The following is an 18,921-nucleotide window of genomic DNA, read 5'->3' as shown; positions in this document are numbered from 1 at the left end:
CCCAGGCAAAACATCAACCCCTTACTGCGGGAGTTCCTTGTCTTTGGCAGACTATCTGGGATTGGCATTAACTGGGGAAAATCTCAGTTCTTTCCGCTGACCTCAGCGGTCCCTAGGTTTGCTCTGGACTTCCCGTTAGTGTGGTGCGATACTGATCTTCGCTATTTGGGAATACGGCTGGCTGGGGACAAGGACAGCGTTCTGCGATTCAACCATGGCACAGCTATCATGCAACTTTCTGATAATATTACTCGTTGGATCACTTTGCCTCTCTCCCTTGCGGGCAGGGCCTCTCTGATAAAAATGGTGGTTCTCCCGCGGTTCTTATACCTCTTCATGAATATACCATACTACCCTGGCTCTTATTTTTTTTTAACTCTTCGCACCGAATTGCTTAGATTATTGTGGGGAGGCAAGCAACCGAGGCTCCAGTGGTCAATACTCACGAAGCCCTATGCTCAGGGCGGGTTTGATGTGCCAGACTTTGAGGTTTATTTCCTGTGTGCACAAGCACATTATGCTTAAAACTGAATAAACGCCCCGCTACATGCCGCAGGTGGCGACGGAGGACTGGCTCGCGGATCCCATTCCTCTGGATGGTGTTATATACTCTCCTGCTTGCTCCCGCACGGAACCACCCACCACGGTTACAGGTACGGTTGATGCATAGCATCGACTTACAGACATTCTTGATTCCCCCTTTCTATATTCGTCGCAGCTTCTGCTGTCTTATCACCACTGCATGCCACTGTACAGGAAAAAGGTTTTCATAAACTATGCGAGTGGATTAAGGTAACTAAATGGGGTGACCTTTTTCACAACGGTATATTCCGCTCTTCTGACCAGTTATTTCAGGGGATTCAGCCCTCATCGCTAGATATTTTCCTTTACATACGGCTCCGACAGGGAATTCGAACTGTCATTCCAGACTTCCCGCGGGAGCCAGCAAATTTTCACCCACTACACCAAATGCTGGGATCCACGGATGGAAAGCACCTTGTATCTAGGCTTTATAAAAGCATACGTGCACAGCAAAAAGGGGTCATCACTCCAGCCCGCGCACACTGGAACACAGAGCTAGGGAGGGAGGTGACCGATGAACAATGGGAATACTGCTGTCTCCAAACATCACAAATCTCAGCCAGCTGTAGATTGCGAGTAATACATTATAAATTCCTGCATCACTTGTATTACACCTCCGCTAAAAAATATAGGCATAAATTGTCTGATAATGATAGCTGTGAGCGGTGTAGATGACCGGGGGCTGGCTTCATACATCTAGCATGGAAATGCCCAGGGGTGCAGGAGTTTTGGGGACAGGTCTTTGAGGCACTCGAGAAGATGACAAATACCACATTGGGGAGAGACCCTGTGATGGCCCTGTTGGGGTCTACTGCACAAATACCTAGGTCATACCGTAGATTTCTTGCTGTGTCGTTCTTGTTGGCCAAGCGTAGGGTGGCCTGCAGGTGGGGACGGGGACGAGCCCCGAAATTCAAAGATTGGCTTGCAGATCTGCTGTACTGTCAGGAGCAATTGACTGTATATGCTGAGCTACTCCCAAGAGCTTCCAGACCTAAGGATATATGGGGCCCACGGCAAAGCTATCTCCTCCAGCGAGATTCTGATGGGTCAGACCCTCTGCCACCGAGAACTGATCAATGTCTGTTGACTGCAATATGATGTTCCTTGTGATTATGTGAAGTACCTCCTATTTTTGCTACCTTCTCTTGAGGTGCTACATGGGGGGTCGGATAGCGGGTCAGAGCTAAGATATGAGAGATGTGAAGATGACTAATTGCTGAAAGGTGCCTTTTTTACTGCTCCAGATGTGCTGTCATTGTGCCCTCTTGTACTCACATAATCCTATGATACACATATACCGATTGTGTCTAGTTCCCCTGATGTTTCCAACAGTGTTGCAAAATGATGAGTGAGTATATAATGACTGATGACTGTAGGTCGCAGGTTTTGTCTCTTATACTGTTTTGTTTTGGCCACTCGAAGCTGTAACGGTTTCTCATACATGATGTAAACCAATAAATAAATGTTTAAAAAATAATAATAATACTTATTTTTTATACTACAACCTGTGTGGTGTCCCTTTATAGTGTTGTCACTATATTACTGTATGTGTTCACAAATGCTTTACACACTGCCTCTGAGATAAGCCTGTCTGCTTGTGCCAAGCTACCTAGGGGTTGAGCAGGGGTTATTTTAGGCGTGTACTCCCTTACCCTGACTAGACACAAGAGTCCCTATTTGGTCAAAGGTACCTACCTCTACCAACTAGAGACCCCCAAATCTAATACCCTTGCTGCGCTATTGATAGCTATGTCCAGACTCCTTTTCCTATTCAGTCTCTGTAATCATGTGGGGGCTTCATTCTCTATGTAGTCTTTGTGTATTTATGCCTTGGACTACCTTCTAAGCAAATCATCGAATCTGCAGAGTACACAGCTACTTGAAGAGCGTCCCAGCACTACGGGGCTTGCTGATTATCAGTGAGGACCCGCAAATTACTTAAATGCTCTTTTGAATAGTCAGGCATTTGAAGGTCTGTTCATCCTTTGTCCCTCGCAGTTGCCAAGGGAGAGAGTTCCAAGCAGAGGCAACAAGGAAAGAGAAGGAGGAGCCACCCCATTTCTTCCTTTTAGTTCCCAGGACCACCACCAGCAGAGCATCAGAGGAGCGCAGAGATGGAGTTGGAATATACAGTGTGTTCCTCAGATCGCATGTCCCTCCTTAATAAAAGGCACCTTGGGTCAGCATGAGCCCTTTAAACTGGACTCTCTCTTAATTGTGAGGCAGCGCAGCTCTTTCAGAAGATGCTGGATATGACTCCTTTTTGACACTTTCAATAAAAACCAAGATGCGGCATTCTGAACTAGATGCAATCGTCTCAGTTGGTATGTTGGCAGGCCTCCAAACATGGCAGTCTCATAGTCCATTCGAGACGTGACCAGTGCATGAACTATTGTTTTCTGATACTGCTCAGATAGCAGATACAAAAATGTCATTAGTGATTTTAAGAGGCTATATCAGATCAGACACCTCCCTCCACCTGCGGGAGATAGTAGCGCAGCCCTATCTTACAGCAGCTTAATGGGCTAGGGTCGTCGCATAGAGGACAGGTACCCGCTACCAGCATGCTGCTGCAGGTCGCCACCTTCACTATGTCCCCAGCGCCCCGCTTAATAGCCCAGAGCCACCGAATCTGGCCGGGGTGCACGTAATGGGTGGTAAGGTAAAGGTAAATGCCTCGTGTCTGACTCCGCAAATGCCTGGCAGACAGTGAGGGAGGGGTGATCATGCTTATACCCTAAGGGAGTAGTATTGGGATCTTCTAGCTGCTCTTGTCACCCATCAGCTTCTGTTCTGATGTCACGAGCGGTCCTGCAGTGGGTGCGTGGAAGAGGCGCTGCGCCGAATAACGTTAATGCCGTGTGCACATGATAATGCGGTGATTTAGTTTTACCATCTTGACAGAGTTACTCTCATCATGTTGTGGGCTTGTGGCTATACCTTGAGTCTGTACAAAGGCTTCATAACAAAGCACTAATACTTGATCCCATGCAGGCTGAACTGCTGCCAGTGCTCGTATTCCTTCCTCCAGCGCAGGTTGTTAATGTGCACTGTCTGTGCTCACTCCTGTAATGTTGTCTGCGAGGTATGAGCATCCGGGAAGTCTGTGCACAGTGGCTCCGGTAGCGCCGGGTGTTGGGCACTGGCCACGTGTATTGGGCCATAATGATAACACAGACACATAGAGCGTAATGTTAACTGGTGCTCGTGTGTCTCGGCTCTGATGCCAGATGCACGCACACACTCTTTTCTTAACTGGGACCCGCAGTACGCGGGTAAAACCATTCAGGGTCACATAAGCGGGGAGAGCATAAGGCTCGCCCCCGCGCAGACGGGATGACAGTGGTACACCCGCAAAACAAGTATCACAAGAGACAATACTATATTCCTTTTGATCTCTTTGATCAGACCATGGGTAGCCATGACTTTTTCCAGTTTCGGAATCACCTCTCCGGCGTTCAGGGAAGACAGGATCTCTACCTCTGGGCACTTGGGGTTGTCGTCCATCACCACCATGGACTGTCTTCCATCCGGTAGACTCCCAAAATCCATGCTCACTCTCAGCCATGGGCCTTCCGGACATTTTTCGGTCATCACCGGGGCGGATGGTTTCGGATCACTGGTCGCTTGGCACCATGGACATGACCTGACCACCTCCTCGACTTTTATCATCCATCAGTGGGAACCAGACCTTTGTTCAGAGCCGCCCTTTTGTTTTTACCATTCCCTGGTGTTCTGTGTGAGCAAGACTGATTACCCTGTCTACCAAGGTTGACGGAATCACCAGCCAGTGGCCTTTGAGCAAGCACCCATTGGGGTCAACACTTATCTCATTTCTGACTTGGTAGAGGCTTTTGATTGTCTTCTTTGCCACTAAGGTGAGAATGGTGCCTTGGCTGCGGAATGAATGCCAGCAGTTGGTGTCCACCGCTTCTAATGCCCATTGCAGACATGCGTCCTGCTGAGTCACATCACATAGTTCAGCCATCGAAATGGGCAACGGATGGGACCGGTCCACCACATACCGAACATACGCTTCAGTTTCTTCCGCTTCTTCTATTTCCTGCCGGGTGGCTTCTCTGGGATGGCGATACAAGTATTCAGCCGGATTGTGAGTTCCAGGGTGATATTCAATTCTGCAATTATACTCCTGAAGCTGAAGCATCCATTTCTCGATGTGGGGAGGTGGCTTGGATGCTATGCCAGTAAACCGAGGAACCAACAGCTTGTGGTCGGTGGTAACCAGGAACAGTTTTCTATATATGTATAAATGGAAATGCTGGCACCCCCAATGTACTGCTATTGCTTCTTTTTCTACTTGGGAGTATCTATTCTCCATCTCAGTCAGGGATCTGCTCGCAAACGCCACCGGGGCCCACTCATCTACATCCTTGGATCTTTGCAGAAGAACAGCCCCCAACCCTTTGGGCCCTGCATCCACCGCAACCTGTGTCTGTTGCCGTGGATCAAAGTACCTATCCTAGTATCCACAGAGCGTCTTTGGTCAGCTTGAATGCGGTCTCTTGCTCAGCACCCCACGGCCATGGAACAGCAGCTTTCGTCATTTCTCTCAGCGGGGTGGTCAATGAGGATAGGTCTTTTATGAATCTTCCACAGTAATTGACCATCCCCAGGCAACTGCGCATTTCTGTCACGTTGGTAGGGGCAGGAGCCTCCTTCATATCGCTTACTTTTGCCAGGTCAGGGGCCACCCCGTCTGCCGAAAAGACATATCCAAAGAACTGCAGCCTCTGTTTCAGAAACTCACACTTCTCTTTATGCAGTGTGAGACCAGTCTCCTGTATCCTCTGTAGTACTTGTCGCAGTTGGCTATTGTGTTCTTGTATTGAATTCACTGTGCCTGGGAGGTTGACCAGCAGTTCTCTAATGGTATTTTGGAATACCTCCGCTGCATTTGAAATGTCGAAACTCAACCTTTTATAGCGCCTCAGTCCTACATGCATTGAGCATGTTGTAATGTACCTGGATGGTTCATCTAGGTCTAGCTAATGATATCCAGCCCTCAAATCAAGTTTTGAAAACCAGCACACTCAAATTAGCTCCCCTATCAAGTCATCAATGGTTGGAGTCAGGTGCCATTATCTTTTTATCGCCTTGTTTGGAAATCTCATGTCTACACAGATTCTGACCTCCCCGGGTTGCTTGGGTTTTCTGGCTACCACAATCGGGGATACCCATGGGATTGGCCCTTTCACCTTTTCGGAGTTTCTTACCTCTTCAAGTTTGCACAGTTCTTTTTCCATCAGTGGCCGCAGATGGAATGCGACTCACCTATGTCGCAAAGGCACTGGCTGTACAGAGGTGTCGATGTGTAGGTGTACCTGTTTACGTTTTAAACACCCAATGCCGTTGAATACCTTTGGGAATTCTTCTACGATGTGATTCACTCCCTCTCTGTGGATCCCAAAAGCAAACATTACTGTGCCCTGGGCCTCCGCAGATGTGCATCCTAGTAGCATTCCATGTCCCTCCTCGGTGACATATACCAGTGCCTCTACCTTCTGCAGCTCATAGGATATAGTGGTTTGGAACTTCCCTTGGATGGCCAGTGGTTTGGATTGTCCATATGCAAAAACTTTGATTTTAGCCGGTGTCAGCGGCGGTGCCGATGCCAAGTTTTGATATGCTGCGGCAGACATGATGTTGATAGTTGCGCAAGTATCGACTATTGCCGTCGAGGGCCATTCCCCAACGACTATTGCCGTCGAGGGCCATTCCCCAACCAGGACCCGGCATTGCGGCAACCTCCATTGAGTGTTGGACGCAGATCCCACGGTGAACACCGAGTGCACCGTGTGTTCTTCTTGGTCATCATCCATATCACTTCCTTGATCCTGCGGTTCCGGGATCATGTTCACCTGTGACTTCGCCTGCTGCCCCTTGTTCGATTGACACACCTTCATAAAATGATTCATTTTCCTGCAGGCCATGCACTTCATGCCCCTCGCCGGACACTCGGCTGGGCGATGTGACGGTCCCCCGCAGAATACACAGTGTCGGGTTCTCGTGCCCTGTTGTATCCTTGTCTGCCCTGTCGCGGTGTTGGGAACAACTGCATTTACCGGTTCTGTCTTGATAGGAACTTGTAGCACGGCATTCATGTGAGCCGCCCTGGCCTTTGATAACTCCTTAGTACGCCCCATGGGAAGTATCAACGCCAGCGACTTCCATGACTCCTCTAGAATGCTTTCTCTCAGCTTCGCAGAAGCGCATCCCTGGATCACCTGGCCTTGGATCTCCTCAGTCTCATCCTGAAACCCACAGGTACTGGCCAACTCTTTTAGCCTTGCATGAAAAGTGTCTAGTGACTCGTCAGGCAGTTTCCTGGCTTTCCAAAACACAAACCTCTCGTAATCCCGATTTGCCATGGGCTCAAAATTAGCATTGAGCGCAGCTATGAGTGTGAGATGAGTCTTTGGTGCTGCCTCCACCACCGTCTTGGCTATCTCATAGACATCCTTCCCTCCAAGGTGCAACACCATGGCCCTTTTCTGCTCATCCTCCACTTTGGTTGCTTCAAAGAATAGGAGCACGCGCTCCACCCACTCTCTCCATCTCGGGGCCTGGGCAGATGGCTCCCCCTCCACTACACACGGCTCAATGGCCGGTATTTGTGCCATGATCACTGTCTTTTCTAATACCACTGGTCCTCCCTCGGTGAAACTGATTCCCTCGCAGTCAAAAGCAACGTGTGTTGCACAGCCGGGTGGTTACTCACAGTTGGTAGCGTATAGGTATAGCATCTACCTTCCTGGCCAGTCACAGCCTCAGCCAAGGACTTCACCAACGCTCACTTAAGCAGTTCCCTTCAGGCGCCTGGTAGCCGCGTTCTTCACTCCCCCAGGAAGCATGTGGACTGGGTTCTTCAGCAGCACGAGCACCGCACACTCACTAAAACAAGGGTGCGGCTGCCGCTATCCCCCACTGCCACGAGTCACCCCCGTCACCAATGTAATGTTGTCTGCAAGGTATGAGCATCCGGGAAGCCTGTGCACAGTGGCTCTGGTAGCTCCGGGCATTGGGTGCTGGCGGCGTGTATTAGGCCGCAATGATAATACGGACACATAGAGCGTACTGTTAACTGGTGCTCGTGTGTCTCAGCTCTGACGCCAGACGCACGAGCACATTCTTTTATTAACTGGGACCCGCGATACACTGGTAAAACGATTCAGGGTCACGTAAGCGGGGAGAGCATAAGGCTTGCCGTTGCCCCCATGCAGACGGGATGACAGTGGTACGTCTCCAAAATAAGTATTGTGAAAGACAATACTACAACTCCTACCGCAGTCTGGACATTTTAACTTTTAAGCAGCATGACTGAAGTGGTTTTACTGTGTGCAGAAACCGGAGTCTCTCCGAGTCTGTACATGTATGACTGTGTCAGTAGGGGATAAACATGTTGGCAGTACTGGTGGCCGAGCCACTCCGCCTGCACACGGAACGACGCATAATTCAGCGGATTTTTTCGGGAACTCTGTGGAACTCCACAGAGTAAAACTCCGACAGCTCCACCCAGGCCTAAAGAAAGCAGTCATTAACCTACATGGCTTTGTAGGTGTCGCTTGACAGTTCAACTGTCACTTTACCTTTTAAGCTACACCAATATTATTTTACAGTCTTTTATTCCACAGAAATACATATCTATTCCTGCCCTATTTTCATAGTAAAGTTTCACATTAACATACAACATTCCTTTCAAGCCTGACCTATTGGCATTGTCACTGCTTGTTAGTTGAATAGCTAAACTTTACATGAAAAGAAGAACTCCCAGCCCTCCACCCTTTCCGAACTCTCCTATGAGAAGGAGGAAGGCAGCAAGCTCCTCACACACAATGTTAAAGGCTCCATAGCAGCAACAGCAGCAGGTGGATGGGGACCCAGGCACCTCTAGGCCTCTGATTGTGTTCAAAATGTTAGAACAACCATGACGGAGACGGATTCCGTTAGGGTTTGCATCAGTCCCTCTAATTCATTTACACAGTCATGCAAGGGAAAGCGGGAGAGCAGAAAAAGTAAATTCCATTGTGAACAATAGAGCTGGTATGTCGGAGCACCTTCCAACTCTACAATATCTGACTAGCAATGGCCTCCCTTTACCACCTCTCTCATCTGTTTCTACAAACTGCTAAGTTCTAAAAGTATATTGTGTTCACCCTTCTGTAAAAAAATTTCAATCAGACAGCAGAAGAACATTATTTTTGTCACTAGGCACTTCAAAAATTCACAAAACAACCAATGCAAAATTGAGCTCTGCGCCATCCCGTGCGAAATCTGCATTTATTCACCTGTAGGTCAGTGTAAATTGTATTTAAGGCAATTGTTGGTCAGTAGGAATCTTGGTGCATAATTGCCCTATATTTTAGATCATTTCCTGTAACCTTGCCTTGGATTTTTTGTTGTAAGAGTAATAGATCAACAAGAAATGTAATACCGTGAAAATATTAATATAGATAACAGAAGCCTTAATAAATTAAAAAGTAGCATTATTTAATTTCTGTCAACTTTACTTTCATATAAACCTGTAAGTAAGAAATAAAAATGGTAACGAAATCCATTACCGTGAATACTTTTTTTCATTTTTGTAAATTGTGTTTACCTCAACCATTTATACTAAAAGTAAATATTGAAATAATAGTAAGGTAGGACAATATATGCAATAGAAGCATTAAACTAGCTGTCACATTCCAATAACGCTTATGACTATTTATGGTTTAAGAGATTTGCTTCTACCTGTATTTCCATGTGTCTAGATTTGCAGTGAGGGAGAAGGCATCTCCCTTCCCTCCATGATGAGCAAACAGAGTCACTCCCAAGGGCCTCTTTACAATGGCGGAATCGGCAGAGGGGGCCCTAATAAAAAAAAGGAAATTATGCATTTTTTGCTATCTTCACGAATGTCTTAACCACAATCTTTCGTCCTATATACTGTGTTTAGAAGGGCATAACGATGAAGAATACAGAAGATCTAGTGCATTAATATAATATATGAAATAAATGAAATCAAATTCACTTTGTTACGGAAAGTTAATCTAAAAGCAGAGGTGAAAGTGAGAAGGAACTAGTCAGAAGTGAGGATAATTCCTTTGATGTAAATGTGTCATTTGACAGTGCCAATACATTTCTATTTCATATGAAACTTACATCCTCATTAATATCAGATTGTACTTGTTACTTATTAGAACTAATTGTTTGGCTTCAGCTCATGTGGAGCTATTTAGCACATAAACTGTTCTATTTACCATACTCCTTCCCCCTAACATCCTTTGCTGTCCACCTCCAGCATTCACAATAATCACCGTTCAGTTTTTTATTAGACTCTAAACTTTGCTTAGATGTTTCTATCATTGTTAAGGTACTAAGGCCCATTTTTAGAGTTTGGCAGACGAGATACTCCATCACAAACGCGGCTGATGTCCTGTCTGCAATATTACAAGGGCATTATGGCCCATGGCACCTGTAATATGGCAGAAGACGGAGTATCCCATCTGCCAAACTCTAAATATGGCCCTAAGTTTTCCACACAAAAAATAACTCAATCTTTAAGTCTTTTCAAAACACAGAATATAATGACATTTGGAAATATACTTAGTTTAAACAGAAGCAGTGTTCTGATAGAAGGGATTACTTTATGGACTAATACTGAGAGTTCATGTAATGCATTTATTCACATTGCCAATGGATCTTTCATATCATTTATAAAGACGGGTGTGTAGGATGTGCTGTTAGCTTGGCTGAGAAACTCAAATCACTAGTCAGCCTCTGAAAATGGCTGGCAAATAATTTCAAGTATTCACAAGATGGAGCAGAAAAGTAAAAGTATGATATTTTATTATGAATAAGCGGAAACACAATTGCCTAGCATCACATATCAGAAATACTGACTGCAGTTATCAAAAAGATAACTATATTGTCTTGGCATGTGATAGACGTGTCCAAAGTTAAAAAGTCATAGTAGAATCAAAAGGTGCATCAATCAAGGAGTAAATGCTATGTTACTTCTTAAAATCTGTTCATAAATCGTTATATATTCACTGAATTAGGGTTGTCAGGAAACTCATGCAAACTTTGACACATTCCATATATCTCTGAAGAAGGTAAAAAAAGATGGAGATTCATGAATTCACTGCCCAAAATGACATTGCAGTAAGAAGAGAAAAAAGCTCTGTATCTAATCAGATACTGAAAACCTAAAAATAATTTGGGGTAAGGATTTATTTTCAAAAGTTAAAAAATTATATTTCAAATGGACTTGAAGAAATATTTGTTAAGAACCATAGAAATTCACTGAAAAAAACAAAAGGTTACAGGGACATTATAGATAGGAAAAATAATTTTAAAAAACTTAGAAATTCACTGAAAAAAACAAAGGTTACAGAGATGTTATAGTTAGGCTCACATTGCACTCATACAAAACCAGAGAAATTGAGCCGTTATAGTTACCTGAGCTAACAATAACTTATGCCCCCGCAGTGACCTCACATATTTCATCATTCATGACATGGTCAGTGACATCACTGATGAGATCTCCAATGACATCACTAATGACATCCTCCACAGAACAACTCAAAACCCTACATAACCTCTCATACACCACCCACTCACACACCCGCACAACCACTCACATACCCATTCACAAACCCATACAAGTACTCACACAACCACTCACTCATCCATAGAGCCACTCACACACCCACTCACTGACTCATATAGCCCCTCACCCACCTACTCACTCACCCATATAGTTACTCATACAACCAGCCACTCACACAAACAGCCACTCATACAGCCACACACTCACCCATACAGCTACTAACACACCCTCATATTCACCTACATAGCCACTCACACACTCACTCATTCACCCATACTGCCTTTCAAGACAGCCACTCACTCACCCATGCAAGCACTCACACACCTGCTCACTCACCCATACAACCGCTCACACAGACACTCACTCAGCAATACAGTCACTCAACCCAACTCACTTAACCGCTTCAGTGCCCATGACGAGATGGTCTCGTCATGGAGCGCGGTTGCGCTGTGCCCATGACAAGACTATCTCTTCATGAACCCCGCCCTCAAATGCAACGCCCGGCACAGGGCGGGGAAAGGGTGTGGCACTGAAGGGGTTAACCAAACACCCACTTGAACAGCAACTCACGCAAACACTCATTAACCCATACAACCACTCAGACACCCACCCACACAATCCTACAACCACTCACACAGCCATACAACCACTCACACACTCACACACCCATACAACCACTCACACACCCAGAAAAACACTCACAACCCCATTCACCGACCCATAACACCCCTCACATACCCACTGACAGACCTATACAGCCATTCACACATTCATCAATTCAAATGAATGCAAAGTTATTAAGGGACATAAATATAAAGAATTTCTATCTCTGGGTAACCCTAACTATAACTATAACTAGTTATAGTTTTTCCTACTATTTCCTACTATTGCACAGACTGGAGTGAGAATAGAAACCTTTAGCCCTCTGAAGTCCAGTGCATTCACTACTGTAGCACAGACTAGAGGTGGAATAGTAAATCTTACCCCTCCAAAATCCAACACTTTCCCTACTGTTCCACAGACTGGAGTGGCATATCTATTATTTCCAGACTTCAAAGCATTTCCTAACATTGTTTAAAAGTAGCTATTATTATTATTATTGTTAAAAAAAAACCATATATATATATATATATATATATATGTTTGTGTAGATCTATGTAATGTCCTTTTTAAATTTTATAGTTGTTTATATTTAATTAAATTGGCAATTCATTTAATGTTTTGCAGCTCAGTTATTTACAAACACACGCACACACACAAATATATGCTTTTTATAGTAGTAAAATAAAAAAATAACCCAAAAAACGTAAGATAGAGTAAAACATATCTTTTTAATATTAGAGTTACATATTATATATATATATATATATATCAACGCTCTTGAGGTTTGCCACACAAGCAGGAAGCACTCGGACACCAGGTAAGGTTAACCTCACAACCTTTAATCTTCGGTACAGACGACAGACAAGTAAGCACCGATTCACGGCGAAATAAGTGAACTCTCTTTCCCACAAGGCAGCAAGCATGGAACTCATCTGGGCGGCCCATCGAGGGGCGTGTCATAGTGCCAATTAATGGTGGGAGAGTGTTCGCAATTGCAACCATCAACGTCCAGCCTCTGAAGAAGAGATTATACTCGAAACGCGTAAGGCAAAGCGTTGGGACTGTTCGTTTCTTGCGTGCTGAGTTCGTCTGTACCGAAGATTAAAGGTTGTGAGGTTAACCTTACCTGGTGTCCGAGTGCTTCCTGCTTGTGTGGCAAACCTCAAGAGCGTTGATCTATAGGCGGCAGCCCAGCCGCTAGGAATGCACCACCCTTTTATGACTAGGGGCCACAGGGGACCTGGCTTCACCCGTTCTCGTGTGGGGCAACAGGTCGTGGATGAAGACGAACCAGCAAGCTAGGGGCTCATCCAGAGCCTGAATAAACGACAGACAAGTAAGCACCGATTCACGGCGAAATAAGTGAACTCTCTTTCCCACAAGGCAGCAAGCATGGAACTCATCTGGGCGGCCCATCGAGGGGCGTGTCATAGTGCCAATTAATGGTGGGAGAGTGTTCGCAATTGCAACCATCAACGTCCAGCCTCTGAAGAAGAGATTATACTCGAAACTCGTAAGGCAAAGCGTTGGGACTGTTCGTTTCTTGCGTGCTGAGTTCGTCTGTACCGAAGATTAAAGGTTGTGAGGTTAACCTTACCTGGTGTCCGAGTGCTTCCTGCTTGTGTGGCAAACCTCAAGAGTGTTGATATATATATATATATATATATATATATATATATATATATTCTACTGGCGGTCGCCAGTAGATAGTTATAGTTAGGGCCATGTTTCCACAGGAAATCCACAACATTCTATTTGGAATAACTTTGGCGCCGGTTGACGATTCCTCGCGAAAGTGTCAAAATAGGTGGGGCGCTCCGCTCCGCTCCGACGCTGAAAGTCTCGGGGGGATTCGTCAAGCGGGGGCTGAGAAAAAAGGGGGGTCCCAAAACGCGTTTTCCCCATGCAATTTTCCATAGGGACCTTTAGTCCAAGGTACAGCCCGAACGGCTGAACAGAATTACTTGAAATTTGGCAGAGAGGTAGTCCTCAGGTCAGGGATGTGCCTTTTGCAGGTCTGGTGTCAATCTGTTCAGTAGTTCCTGAGAAAATCAAAAGTAAAATCATATATATATGTGGGCGGAGCCTAACCACACATCTCATCCTGAGATCTGATTGGCTGTCAGCACTTCATCCAAGAAGTGTTGGCAGCCATCTTGGGACCAATATACATGATAGCACCTCATTAAAAAGCATTGCAGTTAATAGAAGGTTTTAAGACTTTAGTTACATTATAAATCATTTGTTGATGGTACCATACTCATTTTAGGAATTGTGGTATGTTCTAAGGTGATTTCACCATGTGAAAAGCCTTCTGCTGGGATATCATGATTGAGAGAAAAATATTTTCTCATGCTTTTCCCACAGAGGTTTGGAAGGTGATCTATCAGCTAAACTGAGAGCTTATTTTCTGTAAATTCACATTATCTTTCTCAGTCATGTGAGAATGAAGTCTGACATTCTCAGTAAAACATGTACATCCAACAAGGGCAGAGACTGTCAGTTGATTCCTTTGTGTTCTACTGCAGCTTCCCCGAGTGTTCCAAAGAACAACTAGAGCGCTAACAGTCCTACTTATGATAAACGTATGGCACACCTGAAGCCATCTTGCTTGGATTAAAGTGGTAACTCTTAAAACATTTAATTTAAAAAGGAACACAATGAAGGGGTTCATTTTTCCATAAAAAGTATGATTAGTGCTGCAGAAAGAAAAATTAGGGCACATTTTGAGTGACTTCTCAAATCCTCTTCTATTTCATTAAAAAATTCTGACATGCAGACTGAAACATGCACTTTCAATACCAGCAGCAGTTTTCCCTGGTGAGCAGTAGCTTTACTACAGTGATCTAATGAGCAAAAAGAGTGCTAACATTCTGAAGTTATGGCAAATGTGTGACACATCTGAATGCCTTCTTGATGGAATCAAAGTAAAAAACTGAAAGCATTTCCTACTGAGGAGACTGCAGTAAATGAGGAAATTAGGAAACTTCATAACAAATAAGTCTCCCAAGATGGCCACCAGAGACAAAAGAGCCCAAATGTAGCCCAAATATCACCCAGATGTAGCCCAAGTATAGCCCAGTGACAGAATGTCCCAGAGTGTTCTTAAAAACAACTAGAGCGCTTACTGTCTTCATTATGACAAAAGTATGGCACACCTGAAGCCATCTTGATTGGAATAAACTGGTAACACTTAAAACATTTAATTTAAAAAGGAACACAATGAGGGGGTTCATTTTGCCATAGAAATTATGATTAATGCTGAAGAAAGAAAATGAGGGCACATTTTGAGTGACTTCTCAAATCCTCTTCTATTTCATTAAAAAATTCTGACATGCAGACTGAAACATGCACTTTTAATACCAGGAGCAGACTTCCATGGTGAACAGTAGTTTTTCTACAGTGATCTAATGAGCAACTAGAGTGCTAACATTCAGAATTTATGGCAAATGTGTGACATATCTGAATACCTTCATGATGGAATCAAAGTAAAAAACTGAAAGCATTTCCTACTGAGGAGACTGCAGTACATGAGGAAATTAGGAAACTTCATAGCAAATACATCTCCCAAGATGGCCACCGGAGACAAAAGAGCCCAAATGTAGCCCAAAATCACCCAGATGTAGCCCAAATATAGCCCAATGACAGAAGTGTGCAAAACACTTATTATTTTGTGTTTTTGCAGTGTTATATAGTGCAGACTTGTCAGGTATTGGAGTGCTTTACATGAGCATTGGTTACATCACACAAGGACAAATTCATTTTGGTTGTAGACATGGGGAGACTAAGTGATTTGACCAGAATCACAGAATGTCGAGCTGAAGCAGAAACTCCAACCTGGTTCCCCAGTTGCAAAGTCTGCAGTTCTGGAAGTAACACCACATCCTCTCCCCTAAGTGCAACATTCAATCAAGTGGTCAACTGGATACAAAATAATAAAGGTAACAAATAATTTAAAAGTGCTTTGTCGCTATTTGAAAACTCAGAAAATATGTCCTTATTTTAGTCTTTTAGAGCACTAACCATAATTTTGATGCCAATAAGACCCTCTCATATATGTAATTTCTAAAGGAAATGCTCTAGGTATTACAGTTTTGATTACATCAAGATGACGTCAGGCGTTCCACACTTTTGTAATAAATATAGAATGTTAGCAATCTAGTTGTTCATTAGGATACTGTTGAGAGGCAGAGGCCAGGGGCACGGACTCTGAAAATTGAAGGCAGGTAGGAGGGTGCAAAGGCAACAATTTAACCACACTGAGCAGGCAGGAAGGGCCGTGGCAGCAAAACAGACTATGGAGGGCAGTGGAAAGGGGGGCAGGGGCAACAAACCAACAATACAGGACTTGCAAGAGAGGCTGTGGCAATGTAATAGACCATTGTGGGCAGAAGGAAGAGGCAATGGTAGTACAACCATACATGCCAACAGACCCGATTCAGCCAGGAAACGTCCAATGTTTTTAAGCTCAAATGGGCTTTATTTGATCTGTCTCCTGTCTACAATCTCCTCTTTTTCAATGTAACTCAAAGGGGAAAATCAATACCCCAGTTTTTTTTCAAAATCTCCCTCTTACCAAGTTCAAAATGTTTGCAAGTATGGTACATTGGATCATGGAAGGAAATGGGGTAGGGACATGGACTTTGATAACAGAGGACAGGAGGGACATGGAGAGGTGCACCAAACTGACCCTGCAGGGCAGGCATCAGGGTTTGCAGCAGCACAATACACCACACAGTGCATGCGGGACGGGAGTGCAGCACAACAATCCATAGAAAGCAAGAGGGAGGGACAGGACCATGCACATGGACAACAGAGAAGAGAGGGGCAAGAAGCAATGGTAGCTAGCTGACCATAATGGACAGACAGGAGAGAAAGCTGCAGCATAACAGACCATAAAGGGCAGGAGGGACGGATCAGGGGAATTACAATGGAACAGACAAGCCAGGCGGGAGGGAGTAGGGGTCTGCACATGTAAACAGAGGGCTGGGGGCAAGGGGGCAGGGCAGGAGCAGCAAGATAGCCATGGAGGTCAGGCAGGATGGGCACTAGAAGCAAGACACACCATGAAGAGCAACAGTGACACTCAGAGTATATAGGAGTGGCAGGTCCATGGAACATGGTGGGCAAAAAGGATGGAGCAGGGGCATGCACAAACACATCGGAGGGCAGGGGGAAGGAGAATAGGGGCAGCAAGCTAAGCACAGAGTTTAAGCAGGAGGTCAATGATGGGGCATAGAATTGGGCAATGGAGGGCAGGAGGAGTGGACTGGTACATCATACTAAATTGAGGGCAGTGACAGCACATCAGACCATGCATGGCAGGAGGGAGGAGGCTAGTCCATGGATTCACACAACAGAGGATAGGGAGGAGGGGGATGGGGCAGCAAGCTAACTGTTCAGAGAAGGCGAGTATTAGGAACTTTATTGTTTTTAAAACGTGTGTCTGTGCGAACTACTTAAAATATGAACAAGTATGCAGCATAATCTCACTTTTATTCAGGAAGAAGAGGACATTTGTGACTGTGGCTCCGGGCTCACTTGGCAGAAACACCCCCTGACCCTCCACCCCCATCGCAAAATGTAATGCCCGTGAAAAGGGTAGGTGGACGCAGTGTTATATAGAACATAGTCCTGACTGAAAATGAAAACTAAATATTGTATATGGTATAAACTATGCACCAAAAAGTGTGATATAAGATGAACCGGGGCGTGAAATATAATATGCAATACATTGTGCGCAATGACAGATTCATTGAAGAGCGCGAGATAGCACAGGCACTAGCGCGTGCTATGCGATATGCGCCTTGGAGTGTAATATGCACAGGGCAGTGTTGTGTAACCGAACTAGTCTCTAAAGTTGTAATATAAAATATGTGCTGGGGAGTGTAACGTTGCATATGCACTGTGACAAAGATATGGATCCCAGATTGTAATATGTATGGCATAGCACTGTGCGTTATAACATAGGCATCGAGGAAGGCACGTTAGATGGGGCAATATAACCCGTGCGAAGACAAGTGTGGCATGACATATTCACGGGGTGGTGTTACAGTGCACATGGGCTAGAGAGTGTCATAGCATATATACTAGCTAGTGGAATACAACACAGAGGTGTGTGGCACTCAGCAGGCAATGGTGGGTGTAACACAGCATTGGGCTCTGCCAGGAGTGCGCTGTGACTCTCAAGTGATGTTCGTCCCCTTTCCAGAGAGTAAAATAAAAAGTATTACACATCCGGCAGTGGATGTGTGTTTTATTAACCATGAGGGGGGTTTCTTGCATAGTTTTGGTCGAATTTTCGTCGAATCCCCTTTGAATGGCTTGGTGTGCATGTGTATTAAATGTGCCCGTCAATAGCTACCCATGTTTCTATAAATAAACAACAAGGGTGTCTACCGGGATTAGGCACGGTAGGGCATCAGACATGTCAGAGCTTCACTAGTGGTGTAAATACATTCCACGTGGATTCATTGTATGCATAGTCGCCTTTTAATGAATATCACGCAAATCGTCATGGTGATAGGTACGTACGGTTTGTCCAGCATGTCCTAGGTGTGTCTATAAATATATATTTTTTAAAAATAATAAAAAACAGTGGCCGGCCCTGGGGATTGGGGTCAAAAAAATATAATTAGGAGACAGGCCCTGGGGGATGGGGTCATCAGGGCCAATAAATTAGAATAAGAAGGGGAACCACACAGCCCCCCTTCTTAAAAAATTAAAATAAATAAAAGACTGGCATCGTGCCTGAAGCCATGCCCCCTCCTTGCAGCACTCTGCAAACGCGCCCCCTGGCGAGTTGTAAGTTGGGGAATTAATTCCTCTTCAATACTGAGGGTCCCTGAGGGCCAACTAGCCCAACAGGCATCTCCAGTATGCGCCAGGGAGCTGCGCTGCAGACAGGTGTTCTGAGGCCAAGCCCTTTTTTACACCTCTCTGCAACGCAGCTCTGTGGCGCTTACTGGAGGTACCTAGTGGTCTAGTTTGACCCTAGGGACCCTTAGGATTCAAGGGGACTTAATCTCTCAACTTAGAACAGCCACAGGGCGCGTTTACACAGTGGTGAAGGGGGGGGACGGGGCCTGAGGTGACGTGTGCAAACACGCACTATGGCACGT

The 18,921-nt window shown here is 45.1% G+C and overlaps 1 protein-coding gene across 1 annotated transcript in view; it reads right to left on the bottom strand.

Annotated features, from left to right (window-relative positions):
• The window catches only part of ZC3H11D (zinc finger CCCH-type containing 11D), a 147,985-nt gene that overhangs the window by 121,188 nt on the left and 7,876 nt on the right, over window positions 1-18,921 (bottom strand). The window contains exon 2 of the mRNA XM_085651189.1: window positions 9,337-9,456. Coding sequence (XP_085507315.1) covers window positions 9,337-9,456 — 120 coding nt within the window. The remainder of the gene's footprint in view (window positions 1-9,336; window positions 9,457-18,921) is intronic.

Source organism: Triturus cristatus, chromosome 4_1 (assembly GCF_964204655.1).
Source record: "Triturus cristatus chromosome 4_1, aTriCri1.1, whole genome shotgun sequence".
Lineage (NCBI taxonomy): Eukaryota > Metazoa > Chordata > Amphibia > Caudata > Salamandridae > Triturus > Triturus cristatus.
The sequence above is the reverse complement of the archived record's forward strand: the minus strand, read 5'-3'. Positions and strand labels throughout refer to the sequence as shown.